Source organism: Schistocerca cancellata, chromosome 2 (assembly GCF_023864275.1).
Source record: "Schistocerca cancellata isolate TAMUIC-IGC-003103 chromosome 2, iqSchCanc2.1, whole genome shotgun sequence".
NCBI classification, from domain to species: Eukaryota; Metazoa; Arthropoda; class Insecta; order Orthoptera; family Acrididae; genus Schistocerca; species Schistocerca cancellata.
The window spans coordinates 463,402,036-463,428,113 of NC_064627.1; the positions used below are offsets into that span (position 1 = coordinate 463,402,036).

Consider the following 26,078-nt stretch of genomic DNA (forward strand, 5'->3'; position numbering starts at 1 on the left):
CTTACCAAACAAAAGCGCTGGCAGGTCGATAGACACACAAACAAACACAAACATACACACAAAAATCTAGCTTTCGCAACCAACGGTTGCCTCGTCAGGAAAGAGGGAAGGAGAGGGAAAGACAAAAGGATATGGGTTTTAAGGGAGAGGGTAAGGAGTCATTCCAATCCCGGGAGCGGAAAGACTTACCTTAGGGGGAAAAAAGGACAGGTATATTCGCACACACACACATATCCATCCGCATATACACAGACACAAGCAGACATTTGTCCTTTTTTCCCCCTAAGGTAAGTCTTTCCGCTCCCGGGATTGGAATGACTCCTTACCCTCTCCCTTAAAACCCATATCCTTTTGTCTTTCCCTCTCCTTCCCTCTTTCCTGACGAGGCAACCGTTGGTTGCGAAAGCTAGATTTTTGTGTGTATGTTTGTGTTTGTTTGTGTGTCTATCGACCTGCCAGCGCTTTTGTTTGGTAAGTCTCATCATATATATATATATATATATATATATAATGAAAGTGCTGGCAGGTCGACAGACACACAAACAAACACAAACATACACACAAAATTCAAGCTTTCGCAACAAACTGTTGCCTCATCAGGAAAGAGGGAAGGAGAGGGAAAGACGAAAGGATGTGGGTTTTAAGGGAGAGGGTAAGGAGTCATTCCAGTCCCGGGAGCGGAAAGACTTACCTTAGGGGGAAAAAAGGACGGGTATACACTCGCACACATACACATATCCATCCACACATATACAGACACAAGCAGACATATTTAAAGACAAATATATATATATCAACGCCTGTCGACAGCTTAGGATCTCGATTTAATTATCATTTCATAAGTAAAACTTTCCTGTTTTCTGTAAAAAACCAACTGTGAGGAAGAAAACAAAACACCATATTGTTGTGTATACAGTTTTTGTTCAAAAATATACAGAGCCCACCAGAAAAATGTATACGCTCTTTGTCAGGCTTTATCAAGATATCAATATTGTCATTCGATTTGAGCTACAAATGTGTTGTTGTATGGTCTGTGTATGATATGTGTTGTAGTATGGCTCAACAGATGTTAGTACTTTCATTTCGGTATTGAGAAACAAGATGGCTGGAACACGCTTGACATTAGAGCAACGAAAATGTATTGTGAAGTGCTTTTTAAGTTTGATAATGCTGTTGAAAGTTGAACAATGCCAGGTTATACAAATATCTTGATATATTGAAGTAAACCTACAGTACTGAATTAACACCGTTTACATTTACTTTTTATTAACATTTGCTTTCCTTATGGCACAACCTAAATTTACCCAGAGCATTAGACATAGGAAAAATTTTCTCTCTTCTTCTTCTTCTTCTTTCTTTTTTTTTAAAAAAAAGACTGGTCTAAAGTTATCGTGAAAGACAGTGTAACTTTGTACAAGCATTAAAACTGAAAGTTTTACTCTAATAGTGCATAGTTAGTGTAGATTTTCACTCTCCCAAGCACTCAGTAACTACAAATGTTAAAATTTCAGTTGCAGTGTGTAATTTATTTTGTGTCCAGTATTTCTAAAACAAAATTTCAGAAAGTTGTCCAAAATTGACTGTAGTAGTGTAGTTAAATAAAAACTAAAATAATTTTTGACGGTTGTAAGTAGAAATGAGCATGTTTAGTTATTATATGTGAAGGCTGTGGATCCTTCCCAGATGAAACACATTACACATAATCTAACAATGGAAAAATCAAGAATGGAATGTAACTAAATTATGAAAAGGATGGTTGCTACTCACAATATAATGGTGAGTAGCAACTACCCGTTACATAATACTGTTACAAATAATCTGTAATTTTATAATTTTCATTCCAGTACAGTTAAAAAATACTCCAGAAGAATATATCCTTCCATTAACTTTGTAACTGCTGTGAAATGAGGACATACAGTAATTTTGAAAATTCCACTTTAGGATTGCTCCTTTTGTTATTCTGTCAAGAAATGGCATTATTGTTAGTTGTTATATAATTTAAAATTGAAAAGGAGCATTTGATAGTTCCTGTATCTGAACAATGCACAAGAATAAGAACAACAAAAATATGTAGCCTAAATATGGCAAAGGCCAGTGTTGAAGAATAAGGATATCATTTTCCACTACATGCATGGCAAAAACTTCTTCATTCTAGTTCACATAATACAATGTGATGTAACAAATACTGTTTACTTAGTGTTGAATGAATGTATTTCTGAAATACAGTGTGAAGTACATAAACTAGGAAACTGAGTTTTTTCCACGTGGCATCTGTGCCTTGAGAGTCTCCATTACTTGTTTTAAGTGTTTCTATTTCTGAGTTTCCTTTTTCTCATACAGTATAGCTGTAGAACAACATGAAACTGATTCTTGACAATCAAATTCTTCTGTGTGTGTTATCTCTTTGCTTAAATAACAGGTATGATAATTCAGAACAACAGACTCAAGTTCATATTAAAAGTGACATTTCTGTGTTTTTCCACTCCAGGTTGTCCCTCTATCACAAAGAAGTGGTATAATTGAATGGTGTGATAATACAGAAGTTTTAGCTATATATTTAATTGGTTCAGATCTAAAATCAGGCGCCCACAGACGATATTATCCATCTGATCTCCCAGGCCTTGCATGCAGGAAAAAAATGAAGGTAATGCATTTTGTAATACGTTGTCTTTGCCATAATCATAAAATACAAGATTTCTGTAATTATCACCATGCAGGTGGTATCTGTGTGGTTGTATGTACTTATACTAGAAAAAGAGGGGTATCTAGAAAGTTATGTACATTTTTGTGTATGTACGCCACATGTCAATCAGCCAGAGGTGAGTATTTGCTTTTATTCACTTCTGTTTTTTCATAATGCCTCAAATTCATGTTTATATGCATTGTTAGTGGCCCATCTTTTTCATCTCAATTTCCTTTTACTTTATCACATTTGTGATCTGTTTTCGCCTTCATAAATAAGTGTGACGCAAGCAACCTATTTTGTAATTTTTGCATCCAGAGTAACAGATATTGATGCATCATAGTCAGTGAAATAATTCTTGTATGTCTAAAAATAAATTGCAGAGTAAAAGTACACAGTAGAGATTTTTGTTGCGGCTGCAGAATGGCCTGCAACTGGAACTTTATGCCACTCTCCAAGGAAACTTTCACCACTGGGTTCAGATATAAAGTTATCCTTGTGCATTAAACTCTGGGAAGGTTGAAACATGTTTTGTATCAAAGAAAATGTAATATCACTGGAAAAGCATTAAGTTAAATAATTCACATTTTCTGCCTCCCACGGTTTGCGTGAGAACATTTGATGCTTGCAAAGGTATGATAGCAACAAATTTACTAGAATTTGCAGAATAAAGTGTCTGTTTTAAAATGAAAATAAAATCATGACTTCCATTTATTTTAATTATGCTGTTTTATTTGCACACTTGTAAAAATGCCCGCATCTCGTGGTCGTGTGGTAGCGTTCTCGCTTCCCACGCCCGGGTTCCCGGGTTCGATTCCCGGCGGGGTCGGGGATTTTCTCTGCCTCGTGATGGCTGGGTGTTGTGTGCTGTCCTTAGGTTAGTTAGGTTTAAGTAGTTCTAAGTTCTAGGGGACTGATGACCATAGATGTTAAGTCCCATAGTGCTCAGAGCCATTTGAACCATTTAAAAATAATACATGAAATACATGACACCAAAGATTGCAAACAAAAGAAACAAGGAAGACATTGTTATGTGCTGTTCCACTTCTGTTGGTGAATTATTTGAAGTGTGTTCAAGGTGAATCCATTTGCCTCATGACACATTCACACAGGCTGCATCACTGATGACTTTCTGCCATCTACATTTCTGGGGTAGTTGCAACATAGAATTGGTAGATTGCTACTCACCATATAGAGGGGGTGTTGAATCACAGACAGGCATAAGAAAATGACTGCTAAAACATTTAGCTTTGGCAGTGTCTTTCTGCTGAACTGTAAAACACGCACACATTCATACAAGCACGACTCACACGAACATGGCCACTGTCTGCAGCACGTTGAGACAGTGGCCCTGTGTGTATGAGTTGTGCTTGTATGAATGAACATGTGCACATGCACAAGTGCAAGTGCTTGTAGGCCTCTGCCTGTGGGTGCTCAGGCACATGTACCACCACACTTCAGTTAACTCCTCCACACGACTGACACTGTTTCTCTTATCTGGATAACACAGGTTTCCTTTTAGAGTCACAAAGATCACGTACCTATTACCTCGTCAGTGCAAGTTTCCTTCGAGAGTGGCATAAACTTCCAGGTGGCAGGCTATTCAGTGGCAGCAAAAACAATATTCGGTGTATTTTTTCTCCATGATTTCTTGTTATGTTTACAGAAGAGTTACATCTACACCTGCACAACTACTCTACAATTCACTCCTCAGTGCCTGACAGAGGGTTCATTGAACCACCTTCAGACTATTTCTCGACCATTCCATTCCTGAATAACACACAGGATAAACAAACATTTACGAAAAATGCCTTTGTTTTAGTGATTGCCACCTCCAGCTTGCGTATCATATCTGTGACACACACTCCCCTATTTCGTGATAATAAAAATGAGCTGTCCTTCTTTGAACTTTTTCAGTGTCCTCTGTCAATCCTAACTCATGAAGATATCATACCACACAGCAATACTCCAGCAGAGGCTGGACACATGTAGTGGTGGCAGGGTCTTTGGTAGACTTGGTGCAGCTTCTAAGTGTTCAACCAATAGAACACAGTCTTTGGTTCACCTTCCCCACAACTTTTCTATGTGATAGTTCCAGTTTGTCGTTCACAATTGTAATCCCAAGGTATTTTATTGAACTGATAGCTTTTGATTTGTGTGAATTATCATGTAACCAGTATTTAATGGATTTCTTTTAGTACTCATGTAGGTGCAGTCACACTTTTCATTATTCAGAATCAGTTGCGTCATTTTTCACCAGACACATACCTTGTTTAAATCATTTTGATGTTTTTTCTGATCTTCGGATTACTTTACTAAGTTAAAAAAAAAACAGGAAAGCTGATGCCTATATGTAGGTCATTAATAAAATTGCAAGAATGCAAAGTTATTTGTTTCCTGAACCTGTGGTCAGTGTTCGGCAAGATGAAAACAGTGTACAAATGCCTTTAATGGGTCTAAAATAATTTAAAATGAAAAAATTACACACATCACCCTGTATATGCTGAGCCACTGAGAACAGAAACAGTTCCTCTAATGTTACTCACCATTTTCTCTCAGATTTACAATCCTCTAAATAAAACCTTGATTCACTTTTAAAATTTGGAAACTTAGTGGCTTGTGTCCCAGATCATTTTTAAATGATTATTTAGGGAGCGATTGATACACAAAGACAACAGATAAAATGTTACTTAAATGTTTCATTACATTTGTTTCTGTCTTTCATAAATATGAGCAGGGTGTCCAGCCACCTGGAAAACAGAGAAAACTCAGGAAATTATTTCATTCTGGAAAACAGATGAAACTCAGGGAATTTTTAGATTTTGCCTAAAAGCCCTGTAGAAGGCAGGGTGTCATTTGATTTTGGACAGAGACGTTTGTGTGCCTTCTGCTTGGCTTGATGCAGTACTGTGTTCACCCTCAGCCCGATACTGAGAGACCAACCTCCACCAGTGTAACAAAATGGAACACCTTCTGCCATCATTTGGGTGTTATTTATTACATGGCTACCAGTTTCAGTGCTTCAGTGCACCATCTTCAGGCCCTAACTGAAGTTAAGGTGTGAAGATGATGTACTGAAGCACTGAAAATTGTAGCCATATAATAAATAGCATAGTAAGGATGGCTGTAGGTGTTCCATTTTATTACATAAGTGAACAGCTGAAGTCCCTCAAACCTCCAATCACAAGGATGGACATACAAAAACCCTCCATCAGGGATTTGGCATTCCCTAATCCATCCCCTCACTCAGTCTAATGCAGCGACCAGCCAGCCTGGCTGGGCCTGGGCTGGCTAGCCTGGCCTGACCAAGTCCATATAAGCTGTACGGAGGTTTGTTGTCGCTGACATAGAATTTCTTGCATGCCTGTTACTGCAGCCTGATCGTGCTGTGCTGGTTTGTTGTTGTGTTGTAATTTTGTGTGTTTGTGACAAAGTAACCAGCAAAGATCATGGTGTTGTTTACATTTACATCTGTTCAGATGTACTATTTTGTTTGCTATCACAATGTTACCACAAAGATGTGTGCTTTTAGGGGAGTTCATGACCTGTTTGAATTCATTTATTTTGAACCATGGATACTAGGATGTGATAGGTTGGCATGCAGTACATTTTTTGGATATATACTGAAAAAATACTCTTGTAAATGCCAACAGCTATCGATCTCATTGCGTTGTGTATGAATAATATTGATTATAGACCTTTAGTGGTAGGCCTAAAATAGTGAAAGAGAACACTAGCAAGCAGTCATTGGACTTCGGCATGCAGTTGTTTGTTTAGTTAAGATTGAACTAAAGCCTGCAGTTCAATTCAGGTGGCTGGATGGTGAGTGTGGACTGTGCAAGTCAGTCCTGGGTCATGGAGGGCAAGGCGACTCTTTGTGTCATTTCTGTACTCAATGGTGAACATTTCCCATGCTGCAGTAGATGTTACTCAACATAAACTACTGCAGGGATGATTTTATTGCCTTACTTTGGAATCACTCAGGGAGAGATATAGGCAAGGGGGTGATGTGGAAGTTGCTCACAACAAAGAAAAAATAGTAGGTTGTGAAATTTTCTAGTGGCTTCCTCCCTATGTGAACTCTTGGCTCCACCTCATTATGTAGTTTAGCTGTGATCCTGTCTAATGCACATGTTACCTGAGGGCTTATTCGATGAACTGGAAATTCTGTGCTACCATTACTGGGCTGTGGATCCAGAATTTTGGGGGATTGCAGAGTGCACACCTGAAAAATTGATTGTTTGGTACATACTCTCCAAAACCAACTTCTTGCTCAGCAATAAAGACAAGTAGGACTTGTCCAGTTGTGCAAGGGAAAGTAGCTTACTGGGCTCGAGGCTACTAGGTAGGTTACATTGTCTATATCCATGCTGATTGCAGCAAATAGCCATGGCTCCAGTGCTGCTGCATCAGACGTAGTCCCTGGGGTGCTGCCTGGCATCTCTGGGTGCACTCAGCTGATTGCCAACTGCAACATTAAAAAGGATAATCCTGGTGGCGCCCTTGATTCAGCAAGTGCACTGGAAAATAAGATTGAGTTTCAGTGAAGAAAAATAGTATTTCTAATTATCCTCGTGTATTTTTAGTCTGCTGCAGCACAGGCAGGGAGTGCATCATGCAGTTGTGGTGAGTCCCAGCAACCAAGTGTTACCCAGAGGTAATAGCATAAAGAAAATACTGCAGAAACTTCTGGACAACAGCCAGTGATGCTAGACAATGTGCAGAGGAATGCTGTGATGGAGGCTGTGAGACAATCTTCTCGGGACTTCGGCAGCTTACCAGATGTGTTCCCAGGCTGTAACAATGCCTCCAAAATGCAGCTTCAAAAGTCAAAAATAGATTATGGCAATGTGATCGGACTGGAACTGTTTTTTATTAGACAACTACAGGAGACTGTTGCTGCCTGTGATATGTTACTGATTGAGTTCAATTTGTTTGTACGTTTTTGGAATAGTGTCTTGGGACTGGTTTTGAGCAGGTACCTCACTTCAGTGTTTTTGAGAAAAAGTGCTGGAAAAGATAGTTGAAGAATTTCAGGTTGGTGCATCCAGTGTGAGGTAAATCTGAAAGGTCAAGTTGTTCATGTGTTAATAAGACATTCCTAAAAGAACTGAAAATCCAGCTCCAAGCTGAGGGTAATCCAAGGGGTCCTATACTTTTGGACTTTATGACATGAGGCTTACATACAGTGCAGGATGACTTTGTGTTCTGCCTTACGGTAGGTCTTGTCATGGGAGAAGCCTCGTCAGAGAGGTCCACTGCATGAGCGTCTAGGGAAGTGATTCCACTGGTGGTTTCCCATTGCCTTCCACTGGTGATGATGAAATGATAATGAGGACAACACAACACCCAGTCCCTGAGCAGAGAAAATCTCCAACCCAGCCGGGAACCGAACCATGGCCCTTGGCGTGACAGACTGATGCACTGACCACTCAGTTATCGGGGTGGACCTCCTGTCTATAGTCACAGAATTAATGAGAAAATTCGTCCAACCAGAAGTTTGTAAAAAAGGACTAGCTTCAAAACAGATCTGAGTGACAACAAAATCGGTTGCAGTCTCAGGAACTGCACAACAGATAATAGCTAAAAGAGCTCTGGGTCAGTGTTACATACCAGAGAAAGATATCTTGGCATTCCAGAATAAGTGTCTTACATTTATGAAAACTATACAGGTGAAGAAAAATTTGTGCACTCACGTACTGGCAGTAGAAAAATGTCTCCAAATTTCGTCCTGTTCATATTTAGGGAAGATTGGAAATCTGGCAACACCGTAATCACATCTACAGTAAGTACCTCTGTCAGCAAATAGCATAGTGCTGTGCAGTACTTGCAGTGGATAGCGTTTTGGGTCAGCATGCAAGAGGTGTAGGGTTTGATTCTGGATCGAGGCTTATTTGTTCTTATTTGCCAATAGTAGTCACCATGGTACGATATTTGGCATCTTAATTGTCATACAGCAATTACAGTGGGTCTTCTACAAAATCTTTGCAATTACTTACTACAAACACGGAAATCGAAGTACAATTGTTTTCATTGGTCAGCTTTTAGAGAAGCTTTTTGCATGTCATGTAGACAAATTGTTTTGCACCACTGCATCTACTAGATTCCAAACCTGTTTTCTGTCTACCCTTCCCGAATGGGCCCATTGAAATTATTTACAAAGCACATTGCTAGCCCTATTGGTGATGTAAGACCCTAATGAAAAGTAATGGACCTGAATGTGTCAAGAATAATAGTTTGTATTAACTGATGAGACCAGTGGGGGAGGGTATACACAAAACAAATTTGGAATCTAACAGATGCAGTGGTGCGAAACAATTCGTGTGTAGAATGTGCAAAAGGTTTATTTGCATTTCTGTGTTCATAGGACATAACTGCATATTTTTGTAGAAGACCCCACTGTAATCGCTACATAACAATTAACACGCCAGATATCGTACCACTCAGACTACTTTTAGCAAACAAAAACAAATAAGCCTCTTACCAGAATCAAATCCTTGACCTCTTGTATCATGGTGCAAAATACCATCCACTGCACCAACTACACAGCACTACTGCTATATCCTGACAGAGGTAGTTAACTTACTCATGATTACAGTGTTGCAAGATTGCCAATATTTAGCATCCATTAACTGCCCAAAATATGCGCAGAACGAAATTTTGTGAGAGACATTTTTGTATTGCTTATATGTGAGGAAACGCACTGCGAAGTCTGAGAGCACAAATTTTTCTTCGCCATGTTGTACCCAAAATTCTGTATAAATCGTGCCTGACTTGTTTCTTTATGCAGTGTGTTCCATGATGAGTCCAAGATGTGGCTTTTAACACCAACCATGAGAAAAGACATTAGACATAGCATGGACATGTGTCACTACCTTAAATTGCTTAGGTGGTCATGAGGCTGGCGCCATAGTCCAGAGCTCCAAAGTATAGTAGAGAACATATCAGTAAAGGAAAACCTCAAAGAATTTGATGGAGATCAAGGTCACATCAATCAGTTCTGAGTGATAGTCATTGAGGTCAGTAGTGGAATTGAACACATGAAGAGATTTATCGAAGTTGCGTGCAGTCTGTTCCGTAGCACTGCCAGCCTTGAAAGAGGTTCTCTGACAACTCCATTCTAGTCAAAAATTTGACTAAAGCCTTTCTCATAGCCATTTGTGGTGCTGACATCGAAGTCAATGATCATTGGGGATGTTGATCTATAACTATCACAAAGCAGTTCATGCACAGTATCCGAAATGCATGTGGTAGGTGTAGTGAAATAGAAGCAGAAAAAAGGAGAGCTCAAAATTCTCAAAAGGAAATGAGAGAGAGAAAAAAGTGAGTAGAGAAAAGCTAAGATCACTAAAAACTATAAAAACAAAAGAGGTTTCTTGGATTGAAGTAGCAGTTCAGTCACAAAAACCTACCTGCTTATGACTTCACGTAATGCCCATATGTGTGTCCTCATTGGACTAGTCTATTACAGCTTCTTCCATAATCAGTTCATTCAAACGTATTTGGATTTTATTCTTAAATCTCTGAGTAAAAAGTCTAATTTTCTGCTGAAACAGGTTGTTGTTGTTGTTTTTTCCCCCTCCCAACAGCTGGTTGTTCATAATTTAAATGATTTATTAATAATGTGTTACATCCTTTGTGACCTAGCCTCATTCTGCACGGTCCAGCCACAATGGGCCACATGTCGAAAGCCTGAATATGTTCCTCAAGAATAGATGCATACATGTGTTGAGCATTCCAGAATGACAAGATTCCACTGGGAATGCCATGAAAACATTCCCCCATACCATAACACTTGCTCCTTTGGCCTGGACCCTTGCTTTCAGATGTTTCATGCCATACACACCAACAGCCATCTATCTGATGCAACATATAACCAGATTCATCTGAATAGGCCACCTGTTGCCACTCAGTGGACATCCAGTTCCCATATTAATATGCAAATTCCAGCCTTCATTGCCAGTGAACAGCAGTCAGCATTCGTGCATGAACCATGCACCTGCTTCCGAGGCCCACACCCACTAAAGTCATACTTGATGGTCATTGAGGAGACAATGTTGGTAGCCCCTTAGTTCATCTGGGCAGCTGTTGCTTAACAGTTGCATGTCTTTCCACCTATCCATTTTTCCACAACCATCGTTCACCACTGTCATTTTTAGCCCGTTGTGCACCACACCTGCCTTTGTGCCGCTTTTGGATAGCACTATTTTGCCATGCACATTATACTTTAACCATGGTGGCATGTGGACAGTTCACGGACTTAACTCCATCAGAAATGCTTCCACCCTTGTCCCAAAAGCCAATGGTCATACCCTATCAGGTGTCAGATAAATTGCTGCATTTCTGCATCACAACAATGAATGCATTGTTTCCTGCATCCCCCAACGCACTTTATACACCCTCCACTACTAGTGCTGCCACCTGCTGTCAGTGAGTGATTGTTACACGTTTTGACATTTAACATAGACGGTGATCACATTAATGTGACTTATTTTCCCATGTGTCTTTCTAAACCCCCCCCCCCCCTCCCCCCCCCAAATTACATTTTACAGTTGATTCGTCAGATCCTGGTCCGTTTTTTTCTTTTAGTTCAGATTATAGAGTATAGACCCCACATGTGTAGATTTTGTCATAAATCAGTCAAAATTGATTAAGGTCTAAGCACAGTGTGACCCTGGAAATATCAAAAATTGGCCTGGAAAACTAAGAGAAATTCTTTTAGAATTGCTGGACACCTTGGTGAATCAAAAATTTAATGCAATCACGTGTAAAAAAAGAAACCTTCAGTAATGTTATGGTACATTGTTGTTACACATCAGACTGTAAACCATGTACAGATACAATCTACATACTGATCTATAAGGGAAAATGGTTAAAGCAACATAGGTGTGTTGGTTCAAAAGTGCCATACACTTTTTGGATTAGCAGTCAGAAGTAACAACTGTAATCAGCTACATAAATACATGAATTCTGTAGGATTATGACTACTTCTTTGACCATTAGTTTTATAAACCAGTAGATGATAAACTATGTTATCAAGTTTCTCACTAAATTTGATTTTTGGATCAGTATTATGAATTTGATCTCCCCTTCTTATGCCTCTCTGTTGTACTTTTTACCCAAAATCAAATAAGCACTGTGTTTATTGTTTACTAGCATACAAACCCGTCATTGCCTGGGTATTCATTGTGCCAGTTTTCTATTAGAAACGAGAACAAAAACAGTTTGTAGTTTAATATAAAAAAAATTTTATGTCTATGTATTCACAAAAACACCTTTGAAATTATGAAACAGCGGTAGAAAGAAATTAATTTACAAATGTATAAGAATAGTATCCAAATTAAGAAACACAGTCTTCAAAATACGATTCTCTGTAATGTTTATTTTACTCAGAACTTGATTGTAAACAATATTTCTAGTTAAATGCCAAGGCAGCTGGGCACAGTTACACACACACACACACACACACACACACACACACACACACACATCGGCACATGATGTCAGTCAAGGCGGAAGTACGGAGGCAAAGATGTTGTTGAGTGACAAGTGATGTACGAGGGGTGGCAACTTGAAATTAGAAGAGGTTGAGGCCTGGAGGGTAGCGGGAAGAGAGGATATATTGAAGGGCAAGTTCCCATCTCCGGAGTTCTGATAGGTTGGTGTCAGTGGGAATTATCCAGATAATCCGGACGGTGTAACACTGTGCCAAGATGTGCTGGCCGTGCACCGAGGCATGTTTAGCCACAGAGTGATTCTCATTACCAACAAACACTGTCTGCCTGTGTCCGTTCATGTGAATGGACAGTTTGTTGTTGGTCATTCCCACATAGAACGCTTCACAGTGTAGGCATGTCAGTTGGTAAATCACATGGGTGCTTTCACACGTGGCTCTGCCTTTGATCATGTACAACTTCCGAGTTACAGGACTGGAGTAGGTGGTGGTGGGAGGGTGCATGGGACAGGTCTTACACCGGGGGCAGTTACAAGTGTAGGAGCCAGAGGGTAGGGAAGGTAGTTTGGGGATTTCATAGGGATGAACCAAGAGGTTACAAAGGTTAGGTGGACGGCGGAAAGACACTCTTGGTGGAGTGGGGAGGATTTCATGAAGGATGGATCTCATTTCAGGGCAGGATTTGAGGAAGTCGTATCCCTGCTGGAGAGCCACATTTGGAGTCTGATCCAGTCCCGGAAAGTATCCTGTCACAAGTGGGGCACTTTTGGGGTTCTTCTGTGGGAGGTTCTGGGTTTGAGGGGATGAGGAAGTGGCTCTAGTTATTTGCTTCTGTACCAGGTGGGAGGGTAGTTGCGGGATGTGAAAGCTGTTTTCAGGTTATTGGTGTAATGGTTCAGGGATTCAGGACTGGAGCAGATTCATTTGCCACGAAGACCTAAGCTGTAGGGAAGCGACCGTTTGATATGGAATGGGTGGCAGCTGTCAAAATGGAGGTACTGTTGCTTGGTGGTGGGTTTGATGTGGACGGATGTGTGAATCTGGCCATTGGACAGATGGAGGTCAACATCAAGGAAAGTGGCATGGGATTTGGAGTAGGACCAGGTGAATCTGATGGAACCAAAGGAGTTCAGGTTGGAGAGGAAATTCTGCAGTTCTTCTTTACCATGAGTCCAGATCATGAAGATGTCATCAATAAATCTGTACCAAACTTTGGGTTGGCAGTCTTGGGTAACCAAGAAGGCTTTCTCTAAGCGACCCATAAATAGGTTGGCGTACGAGGGGGCCATCCTGGTACCCATGGCTGTTCCCTTCAATTGTTGGTATGTCTGGCCTTCAAAAGTGAAGAAGTTGTGGGTTAGGATGAAGCTGGATAAGGTAATGAGGAAAGTGGTTTTAGGTAGGGTAGCAGGTGATCGGCATGAAAGGAAGTGCTCCATTGCAGCGAGGCCCTTGGCGTGCGGGATATTTGTGTATAAGGAAGTGGCATCAATGGTTACAAGGATGGTTTCTGGGGGTAACAGATTGGGTAAGGATTCCAGGCATTCGAAAAAGTGGTTGGTGTCTTTGATGAAGTATGGGAGACTGCATGTAATGGGTTGAAGGTGTTGATCTACGTAGGCAGAGATACGTTCTGTGGGGGCTTGGTAACCAGCTACAATGGGGCGGCCGGGATGATGGGGTTTGTGAATTTTAGGAAGTAGATAGAAGGTAGGGGTGCAGGGTGTCGGTGGGGTCAGGAGGTTGATGGAGTCAGGTGAAAGGTTTTGTAGGGGTCTTAAGGTTCTGAGGATTCCTTGAAGCTCCGCCTGGACATCTGGAATGGGATTACCTTGGCAAACTTTGTATGTAGCGTTGTCTGAACACTGACGAAGTCCCTCAGCTACATATTCGCGACAATCAAGTACCACGGTCGTGGAACCCTTGTCAGCCGGAAGAATGACGATGGATTGGTCAGTCTTCAGATCACGGATAGCCTGGGCTTCAGCTGTGGTGATGTTGGGAGTAGGATTAAGGTTTTTCAAGAAGGATTGAGAGGCAAGGCTGGAAGTGAGAAATTCCTGGAAGGTTTGGAGAGGGTGATTTTGAGGAAGAGGAGGTAGGTCCCGCTGTGACGGAGGACGGAACTGTTCCAGGCAGGGTTCAGTTTGGATAGTGTCTTGGGGAGTTGGATCATTAGGAGTAGGATTAGGACAGTGTTTGTTGGTAATGAGGATCACCCTGTGGCTAAACATGCCTTGGTGCACGGCCAGCACATCTTGGCACAGTGTTACACCGTCTGGGTTATCTGGATACTTCCCACTAACACCAACCTATCAGAACTCCGGAGATGGGAACTTGCCCTTCAATATATCCCCTCTTCCCGCTACCCACCAGGCCTCAACCTCCGCTAATTTCAAGTTGCCGCCCCTCGTACATCACTTGTCACTCAACATCATCTTCGCCACTGTACTTCCACTTTGACTAACATCTCTGCCCAAACTCTTTGCCTTTACATATGTCTCCTTGTGTCTGTATATGTGCCGACTGATGTGTGTGTGTGTGTGCGAGTGTATACCTGTCCCTTTTCCCCCTAAGGTAAGTCTTTCCGCTCCCGGGAGAGGAATGACTCCTTACCCTCTCCCTTAAAACCCACATCCTTTCGTCTTTCCCTCTCCTTCCCTCTTTCCTGATGAAGCAACCGTGGGTTGCGAAAGCTTGAAATTTGCACGTGTCTTTGTGTGTTTTTTATTGTCTCCTATCAACAAACGAACGCTTTCGTTTGGTAAGTTACAGCTTCCTGAATTTTTTATGAACTAAAGGTATAAATATTCATAATATATTGTAATCATAGATGGAACATTTTTAAGATAGTTGGCTTATATTTATAGATGGGTAGAAGTTTATGATGGGTCATCCATGGTGTAACCTTGAAGTGTATGTCACAAGCAGTCATTGGAAATTATGATATCAGAATAGCTGATTTGTATAGCTAATTATGTTCCAGTGTTTGTGTTCTGATATTGTGAAAAATATTAAATATTTACCCCAACAGCCACCTTAACATAATAGGTGCTAGAGCGCAGCCAAACAGTATTTTCAGAGAAAAGCATTTAAGTTGCATGGGAAAATACATACAAATACATAATAAATAATAAAACACTCCATTTTCATTTTGTGCTTTTGTCGCATCTTAGCATTTCTGTTATTAATAAGTGTACTGCCCTGGATCCAAGAAAACAGAAAAAAATGGCAATGAAACTATTAGCTTCCAAGCTGATGTAGAGCTCCAGATAACTACGTATTACTCTTGTCACCACAGTCAAGAATGATCTTTGGCTTCGCCAACATACAACCAAATTGGCACCTTCCAACCTAACACACACAGTAGAGCTATGACACAGATTAGCTTGAACAACATAAAGTCCACTTTTGAGACGAAATCATTAACAGTATTTCAACATAGATAATTTAAAAGTGCTGTATAAATCAGTAAATGAAACACTTGTAAGTTGCAAAAGCAAAAAAATGAAAAGGCCACCCACACAACACAAGTAATTCATATCATCTTGTCACCGTAACCAAGATGTATTTGAAATGGAGTCATTAATAACATTTCAGTGAAAAATGTGACATACATGTTGATACATAAGTGACAGACATGCATGTATGTGCAAAAGGAGAAGATGAAGGAAAGATCATATACAAAATTTGAGCAGCTCATACATCAGCAGCATAAACTTGTATTTAGTTAACAGCTGTTCATTGGCTATAGCATGTTATCCTCTCATTGGCTGGCCCCAACTTGACGTTGAGACATAGAGCCAACATCTGCTCTACTGTAAGCAAACACAGCAGGTGTGGATGGCCCTTTGTAAAGTTTAGCTGTATTGATTTTGTTGATGAATAAAAAACGGTAGCTCCCACGATAAATGTGCCACTACTCTTCATAAGTTCGCACAATGGCTGATATCTACTGCCAGCACACCTGAAAATCTTCTGTTATATTCAGCAACTGTAGCTGTGCCTTTGAGAAGAAACTGTCACAGACTTCAGTATGTTTCTGAGCAATCTGTCACTTGTTTTGTACATTTTGTTCGATGTGGAATGCAAATTTACATGTAGATTATCATTTCCAAATTAACGGCTGACATTATGAAACATAGGTTGGTCTACTGTGTAGCTAACAGTTATTCAGTTGAGAATGTGGCAGTCAGATATGCAGTATGGCAATGCAGGATGTGGGCAGCAGAGTTGCACTACCTTACCTTTACTGAGACAAAAATAACAGAAACAAGGATAGTTTTATGTATAGCCTTTATCTCCTTGCAAGCTGCTTTTATTTTTAGGATATGCGATTTGTTTGTAGTGTTGTTTCTTGAGTCTCATATCTATAGCTCCTGCATCAATTTTTCCTTTCTTTTGTGTGCCTCTCCTAAGTTTTCATTTTCTCTGCACGTGGAGCCATTAAACATTCTATAGTTGCTCTTGCATCGGCTGTTAGTATATAAACTTTCTCTTTTTTTAATCTTGCATATTAACAGCATAGTTTTTGTTTTTAGTTAAGCAGTTCCAGTTGAATACTTTAGTGTCATTAGTCTTCATTTATGTTGTGATTCTTGAGTTTCTCCCGGCGTATTTGATAATCAAAATATCCACGGGTGTGCTGCCGGTCTATAGTGTCCAACGGGCACAATATTTCGGCGATCATACATGTCGCCATCATCAGGTGAACTGACGGACTGAGCTCCTGTGAACATGCCGGCACAGAGATCCGTACGCTATGGCTGCTCAGAGGGAACTGGGTTCGGTCGTGACGGCGGCCGATTTAAATACCCTCCGCCCGCGGCGTGCTCCGTCCGCCGTCCGCGCCCCGCGCCACGGTCGCGCGGTGGAACAGATTGCGACGGCGGCTGAGATGACGTCGGAGTGATGGCTCTGTCCGCCGTGGTCGTCACAACTATACGTTTGCTCGATTTACTCTTGATTAACCCAATCGCTGGTTCCCAAGCCTTGCTAAGACTATAGCCATAGCCACGGTTTATGAGGTCGTCATTGGTGCGAATTTCGATGGCCTCTCTAACAACGCTGTCCCAGTATCTCGACGTCTGTACCAGAATCCTCGTGCGGTCATACTCCATGGCGTGATTTTCCGACAAACAATGTTCAGCGACTGCCGACTTGCTCGCATACATCAGTCGAGTGTGCCTCTGGTGTTCACGGCATCGATCCTCGACGGTACACATTGTCTGACCAATATACGACTTGCCACATTGACACGGAATCTGGTACACGCCGGCCTTCCTCAAACCGAGGTCATCTTTGGCACTCCCCACCAGTGCACGAGTTTTATTGGAGGACAAAACACAGTTCCGACCTGGTGTTTCTTCAGAATGCGGGAGATTTTCCCCGAGAGTGCGCCTGTGTATGGAATAAATGCAGTGCCTACCTCCTCCCTCCTCCCTCGATTGGGTTAATCAAGAGTAAATCGAGCAAACGTATAGTTGTGACGACCACGGCGGACAGAGCCATCACTCCGACGTCATCTCAGACGCCGTCGCAATGTGTTCCACCGCGCGACCGTGGCGAGGGGCGCAGACGGCGGAGGGAGCACGCCGCGGGCGGAGCGTATTTAAGTCGGCCGCCGCCGCGACCGAACCCAGTTCCCTCTGAGCAGCATCTCTGTGCCGGCACATTCACAGGAGCTCAGTCCGTCAGTTCACCTGATGATGGCGACATGTATGATCGCCGAAATATTGTGCCCGTTGGACACTATAGACCGGCAGCACACCCGTGGATATTTTGATTATTCATTTATGTTAATTGTACTTTCAGGCTGCCAGCAGTCAAACAGCCAACCCTGAGAAAGCACCGAGAAAGTTTTACACATGTGATCCATACGTGCAGCATATCAGTGAGCCAAAATTGAGATATAAATAAAACCTCACACCATGAAAAACTAGTTTTGTGTAACTGAAATCACATCTGAAAGAAATAATTCAGTTTTTGTCAGCATTGCCAAAGCTCCATACTCTTCACATCCCATTATTTGACTTCTCTGTAATCTATAAATACTACTACACCTCTCAAGTGCCACTTATCAAGAACCAAGGGAAGGAATTCTTTGGGAAGCTCTGTAACATAGCAGCAGCTATATATAAGGAAATATTTCTCAGAATTCTCAAAAGCCACTAAAAATTACCTTCACAATCTGCCTACTCTACAAGACACTTCAATAATATAGTCACATCGTACCCACAATCAAGTCCAAATTTGAGAGTCGTACTGACACGTAAAAACAGATATAATAGGAGTGAACTTCTGGACAGTGTGTGTTGCTATTTTTACAAACATTAGACATTTCAAGAACTTCTATAAATAATAAGTACTAAATAACAAATATTTGCTGGTGGTGGGGTTTGAACTGCTGACCCACAGCACAACAGCCAGTGACACTAACCGCAATTCCATAAGGCTTGCAGCATAACTTGCTGCAGTATCATCTGAATCAACAATATTTGTTTATCTTTTCAGGATGTGGCCTCAGAATCCAATGAGAAAAAGCTGGAGGTATATAAGGAAATTTGTAAGTCATTTCGCCCAGTGCTACATAAATTTTTTCTGGAATATTTTCCATCACCAAGCATATGGTTTGAACGAAGACTTGCATATATCCACAGGTTTGTGAAGTTCATTTACAGGCAGTTACTTGTTGTTCTCATCCCCCCCCCCTCCCTCTACCATTCCCTCCTCTATACCATCCCCACTTCCCCTGCCACTCTGCTCCCATCTACCATTCAATATCACTTCATTAAATGATTTGTAATACACACTATGCTGGCATGTGGGATTTTTACTGTGACTGAGGTTGCCTGTGGCAGTGTCCTCCACATTATACTGCAAATAAATTGCAAATATATTATTAACTTTTAAACCATAGTGATACTATTCTTTGATGATCCTAATCATAAGTTATTTCCCCCTTTTTTTTCATTTCTTATTATTCCTCTTTGATAATTTATTGAGCAGAAGGGAATAACATGTCTATTAACTGTTCTAATAAAAATGTACCATAATAAATACTGCTTCCTTTTCAGTGTTGCCACATCATCCATGATAGGTTATATTTTGGGTTTAGGAGACAGACATGTAAACAACATACTGATTGATAAGCAGACAGCAGAAGTGATACATATTGATTTTGGTATGTATAACAGTATAATCATTAAATAAAATAGAAAGAAACATTCCACATGGGAAAAATATATTAAAAACAAAGATTCCATGACTTACCAAACGGGAAAGCACTGGTAGATAGGCACAATAAAAAACACACAAACACACACACAAAATTTCGAGCTTTTGCAACCCCCGGTTGCTTCGTCAGGAAAGAGGGAAGGAGAGGGAAAGATGGAAGGATGTGGGTTTTAAGGGAGAGGGTAAGGAGTCATTCCAATCCCAGGAGCGGAAAGACTTACCTTAGGGGGGAAAAAAGGACAGGTATACACTCGCACACACACACATCCATCCACACATATACAGACACAAGCAGACATCTGCTTTTGTCTGTATATGTGTGGATGGATATGTGTGTGTGTGCGCGAGTGTATACCTGTCCTGTGTCTGCATGTGTCTGTATATGTGTGGATGGATATGTGTGTGTGTGTGCGAGTGTATACCTGTCCTTTTTTCCCCCTAAGGTAAGTCTTTCCGCTCCCGGGATTGGAATGACTCCTTACCCTCTCCCTTAAAACCCACATCCTTCCATCTTTCCCTCTCCTTCCCTCTTTCCTGATGAAGCAACCGGGGGTTGCGAAAGCTCGAAATTTTGTGTGTGTGTGTTTGTGTGTTTTTTATTGTGCCTATCTACCAGCACTTTCCCGTTTGGTAAGTCATGGAATCTTTGTTTTTAAAGTATAATCATTAATGTACATTACATTATAGTGTAAGAATATTGAATGAGACTGTAAACGTCACAGGCAATCCTGAAATGGTATAAGTGTTAAATGTAATGCTGTGTTCAGTCACCACAGTACAGATGGTGGTGCTACCCTTTCTTGCAGTGTTATACGTTCTGTATTTATTTTTTCTTCCAACTAAAGCCCACATGATGATGGTTTCAATTCCTTCTCATTTGCTCTTTTCATTTCCACCAGTAATGTTTCATCTGTTCACCAGTTTCTCTGAAAATATCAGGCTGATTTTCTGTATTGTTTGATATTGTTTCTGTATTTTAATGTATTTCACCATTGCTTCTTAATTTCCATGTTTCTTTGCCTCTTATTGGACCTAAAATTTTCCTCATGATTCTTTGTTCTGATATTTCTAGTTCATGTAATTTATAATTGAATGCTAGGCATTCGCTTGTGTAGAGGCATTTTGTTTTCACTTCCATGTCGTAATGCATTATTTTTCATTTCTTCATAAGTGATTATTATTGTAAATATTTTTTGTTACTTCATATGCCCTTTCCATTTGGTATATCTTTCCATTTATAGTAGCTTTTTGTAACATTTTCTTAAATTTTCTCCCCTAGAAATTTTAATTTCTTTATCTTTCTGTTGGACTGTAGTCTGTCTGTAGATTAGACTGGACGTACTTTTTGCTACAGAGAATCCTCTAAGAAGTAAAACATGTCAGAGAACAAAAATACACAATAGATATTTACAAGGAAAAAAAGATATGCCAATGCCCTTGTGGAATAAATAAGTAAATTAGAAAACTTAAACATATTTTCGTTCGAAAGGTGATAACTAACTTGTCACAAAACATGTAAATGTTCAATATACTGAGGTGCATGTGGTAATTGTTAGGCTGCACCATCAAATAGAAAAATCATTTTACAACACTTGTTTACAGTGATCACATGAATGCACTGAATTTGTACAGAAGCCAAATTGTACACAATACTCACAGTATAATAAACTCTGCTTCATTAGCAGTTAAACTTTTTATGGCTGCTGCAAGGTATTGAAAAGGTATGTTCTCGAGTAATGGACACTTTTCTGGACCAAAGTAAGTGGCTTTAAAACTTTGTGATGATTATTCTTGTTTCTAGTATTCATTCCAGAAACTGAGTTGTTGGTTTGAAAAACAGATATATTACTAATGACAACTTTCATTAAGGAATAAATACAGGGAGTTAAAAAAAGCATTTCATATTTTGAGAGGTGGTAGTATGTCCAGTAAACATGGGCTATAAAGTGCACACATTAAGAGAGATGAGTGCTTCTTCATCTTCCGGTAGTGTAAAAACTATATCTTCTACAGGATAGCTGCTCATAACTCTTATGATATCCATTTTAGCAGCAATGTTTACTGCACATTTTTTCTTGTGTTAGTCCATATTTTGAGTATGGCCAACTTTTTTGTGAACAACCAGTATATTGTGTAGCAGCAGTTAGTATTGCCAGTTCCTCAGCCTGATGTTTTTGAGCTCACCCCACAAATAGTTCATATTATACATTTTTGGATGTGGGAAGCATTAGCTTGGACTGATGAGTTACTTCAAAAATTTATCCCATGTGACTTTATGGAATGAAAGTATATATAGCCTTAATGTTTGAGGCATATGATTGGGGGCTCTTACAAGTTCAAAATTGAGTCTAGTATGTTTTTTCAAAGTTTAGTGACAGAGAATTGGCCAAGAACTGTATACTAATATCCATGAAAATTTCATTAACCGATCTCTCTGAATCTCTACTTCATTTGCTATTTATTGCAATATTATAATTATTAGAAAGATGCACCAAAATAGCTGCTTATAATAATTAATTTTTGTTAACAACAGATTGTTTTGGCATTTATTACCATTGCCAGGTATGTCAGAGTTTTGTGATATCCATATTAAGTCATTAGTGAACTGCCTTGTAACTGTCAATATTTCGATTAGATGGTAAGTGGCATAAATATAGTGAAAATAACACTTTATTTATGGTTTAATAGTTGTTTGGTAGTTCTGCTCTTACGATGTTATATGCTCACAAAGATATCTTTGTAAACATATAACTTCATAAGAACAGAACTGTCAAACTACTGTCAGATCATAATTAACGTATTATTTTCAATATATTTACGCCATTTACCATCTAATCAATAAGACAATTCACTAATGACTTAATACGGATGTCGCGAAACTCTTTATGTACCTGACAATGGTAATAAATGCCAAAACAGTCTATATTAATAAAGATAATTATTATAAGCAGTTACTCTGGTACATCCTTCTAATAATCATGTCATTATCTGACACACATTATGCTGTTGAACCTGAAGAAGAAAAATTATTGCAATGTTTGTATCACCTGCTAATAAAACAAACTTGGCACCTGGTGATGTTACTGATGATAGGTCATTGATATATGTAAGAATTAGTTCTCAGTTCGATAATGCCTGATAGTTTAATACAAATCTCTTTCATGTGGTAGACACCCTTTGTTTCCCGTCAGTGGCATACAATTTGAACCATTTTTGAAACATTTCCTGTTGCACCATAATATTCTAATTTATTTAAAGACCTGCTTGGATGTCGTGGATGTCAAAGCACTGCTCCCAGGACAGGGAGGTGCACCAGTCCCGGATTGAATCTGCGATAAGTGTCAGTCTGGGGACCAGCCTGGATGTGGTTTTGAGACACTTTCCACATCCCACTAGGTGAATACTGGGCTGATAACCAAATTTAATCTCAGTTATGTGATTCACGAACATTTAGAAGACTTTTGTCCACTTTTATGTAAACAACACTGCACAAAGACAGCAGGGGGTACACACTTTCTGTCCTGTGGGAGGGGACAGTGCATATGTGTGGTGACTGGAATGGCATCCAGCATTTCCTTAAACCTAACAATGCCATATCTGTTAATAATCATGCCGACCCTGCGCCAATGCAGGACAAAGACACAAGAAAAAGTTTGTGATGAAAGGATATTGTGATTAACACGTCGATAGCCTGTGCGGGTCACAAAATATACCAGTAACCTGTAATTTATTGAATAATGACCTAAGGACATTATCTCTCTATGTGTAAAGCCTTCTCAGTGTCAGAACCCTTCTGAAATCCAAGCTGTGAGTTTGGCAATGTACATTTGCTGTAAGATATTTAAGAAGCCTATTGTATATTAACTTTTCTTCACGTGTGTGTAACAGTCGATGGGTTCTATGTGTTAACTTGGAAAGTTCCTGCCAGTCTGTCCTATGTAGTAGCCAGACAAGTTTTACATGTGATTTTGTATATTCCTGAGTCTGAGAATTTATCTTTTTCATTGTTTAAGGTGTGTATTAATTTCTTTTATTTGTGTAGAAAGTTACTTTCATTTTATGTTACTTGTTTAGGTTTGCTATTTGTTGAGAAAATTTATCTACATAAGTTGTGCTGACTATACATTTGATTGTATTATTGGTTCCATTTAAAGAGCCAGGAATTTCTTTCTTTTTTGCTGTTTTCTTTTTTTTTCTGTCATTGAGCTCGGGATGTCATTAGCCACTGATATTTGCTTAAAGATGTCTAATTCATTCTCTAAATCCCTGTGTTCTATGGAATTTATCTATGTCCTCATTGTCCTATGGAATTTTGTTTGCTTGGTGTTCTATCGTTTTGTATGCAGCTGTCTGACTAAAATGAAGGTATCATCTACATATCTTTTGTAGCACACAGTTTGTTAAGCAGGGTTCCTAGCTGCTGAATATTTTCTGTTATAGGTGGTTTATGAAAATATCTGCTAGTGTACCAGATACAGACGAGCACATGGCTATCCCATCTGGTCATTAATAAACATTACCATTGAATGCAAAAAAAGTAATTGTCCTTTAGGATTAGTTCAGTTTGATAGTTTCAGCTTTTGAATATTTTTTGTGCTTTTAGTAAATTGGCCATTGCAATGGCTTCTTTGAGTACATGTTTTTGATGCCTAGTGATATAAAATGAGCACCATCTAGAATGTTTATTTCTTTTATTTCAGTGACTAGTGTGATACTGTTTTGTAAAGTATATGTTTTTTCATATGTGAAATACTTTTTTAGGGACTGATTGACTTTGTGAGATACTTTGTATGCAGTGCTCTTTGTACTGTTAACTATAGGTCTCAGTCGACATCCTTGCTTGTGTTCTTTAAGTCGTGGTCTTAATATGTGGGCATCACAGTTCATACAGGTGCTGTATTACTTTTCATATTCTGTCAATAAGAAATGAGTTTTGAAAGTTGTTTCTGCACAAATTAAAGCAGAAATTAATGTACACCATATTCAATATAAAAGATAAATTCTCAGACTCAGGAATATACAAAATCACATGTAAAATTTGCTCGAGGTACTATATAGGACAGATTCGCAGGAAATTTCAAAGTAAGTACACCAAACACATCAACTATTACACACACAACCAATTCATAAACACAGCAGTAACGACACACATAAGAGACACCCATTCAAAAATATAGGAGAAAATCTTAAGATACTCTACCACTTCCAGAAATCACATACAATGGACTTAACGGAGAAAATGGAATTTTATGCACACCACAAAAAGCAAGAGAGAAAAAATTCTCAATCAACTAAAGCACCTATGCCTGGATTTCAGGCAGGATCCACCATTTTGTTTGAAGCTGAGGTGCTATTCCAATACAGTTGGAGACTCTGGGGAAAGCAGTTCGAGTTTAGGGGGAATGCCAAGTGGGCTGAAATATGAATGGGAATTTGGACTGAGGAGGGAGGTAGTCTGTGCAGTTGAGCAAAGCTACTGTGCCAGGATGACGTAGTTGTTAGAGCATGAGCTTTTTGAGCAGGAGACCTAGGTTCGAATCCCAGCTTTGTTACAAATTTTCATTCATCGTTTCAGTCTGCATATATACATCATAGATGTTTGGGACTTGAAAAGACCTCTGGAACCATATAGTTTGATTCTATCATTAGCATATAAAAGACATCCCAAAATTTATGTTGTCTGATTTTCAGTTTTCGGTACAATCTCAGAATAACAACTACAGTGCCAGAGAGACAAAACTGCACAGGAAAACAACACAAAAAATATTTATATAAACAAAGGCATTTGAAAATGAGAATAAATTCTCGAAACACACTTTGAGCTAAGCATGAAAATCTATGTAACTTTTTCGTTTTTTAAAACATAAATTCCTCAGTTGAAGGCTTTCCAAAACATTGATTATGATGAATTAAATTAATTTTTAATTGTAATGAAGAGCTGTTTATTGATCAGTTACTTATTTCTAAATTAGGTTCCCCATGGCATGTACCATAGATAAATATTCATTTTTCCTCTTCCACAAATTTTTGTTTGTTGAAGAGATTGTAATAAGGACCTAGGTACAAAAATCATCGCCACCACTCACAAATATTCATGCTTTATTGTGTTACACTAGTCATTTAAGTCCCAAAACATCCATCATCAGATGTAATTTGCTTTGAGCATTCTTTGTTTTCCATTAAGCAACATAACGTAATATGATAGCTTTTTTCTGTTATGAGAAGATTATGTGTTAAATTTAAAAATTGCAAATTGCAGAAGAAGAAAGGAGGAAAACCTTAGAAACTTTGTACAGAAATCGGGAAGAACTTCCTTCCTATTATATTATTGTGTTGTGCTGAAAGCTGCACTTAACATTGGTGCATCACTGTCTAATGTAATATTGAGGAATGTTTCTCTCAATTTCTGTGTTAATTTCATCGTGCTTTCCTACTTTCATTTTTTTTTCTTTCTTATACTTTCTTTCATTGTAATTCTCATATTTTGGACACAACTCTCTCAAAATGCACGTGTCCAAACTTTATCTGTATTGACCTACGTAGGTTTCACACCCGCAATCCGGGAGTGCAGTTGTATGGCTCACCAAAGAAGTTGGAAAACGCTAGCTCTGGCATGAGATACCTCTCCCAGGTGCAAGCATCGCCTCTCCACAGTGCAGTCATTTGCTGACATTCAGGCAATGTTTATCGGACTAGTAGTGCAGC

General features: G+C 39.5%; 1 protein-coding gene across 1 annotated transcript in view; it reads left to right on the plus strand.

Moving 5' to 3' along the window:
• LOC126161971 (serine-protein kinase ATM) overlaps positions 1–26,078 on the plus strand; it is a 481,619-nt gene that overhangs the window by 435,416 nt on the left and 20,125 nt on the right. The window contains exons 41-43 of the mRNA XM_049918161.1: positions 2,489–2,644; positions 18,651–18,796; positions 19,214–19,320. Coding sequence (XP_049774118.1) covers positions 2,489–2,644; positions 18,651–18,796; positions 19,214–19,320 — 409 coding nt within the window. The remainder of the gene's footprint in view (positions 1–2,488; positions 2,645–18,650; positions 18,797–19,213; positions 19,321–26,078) is intronic.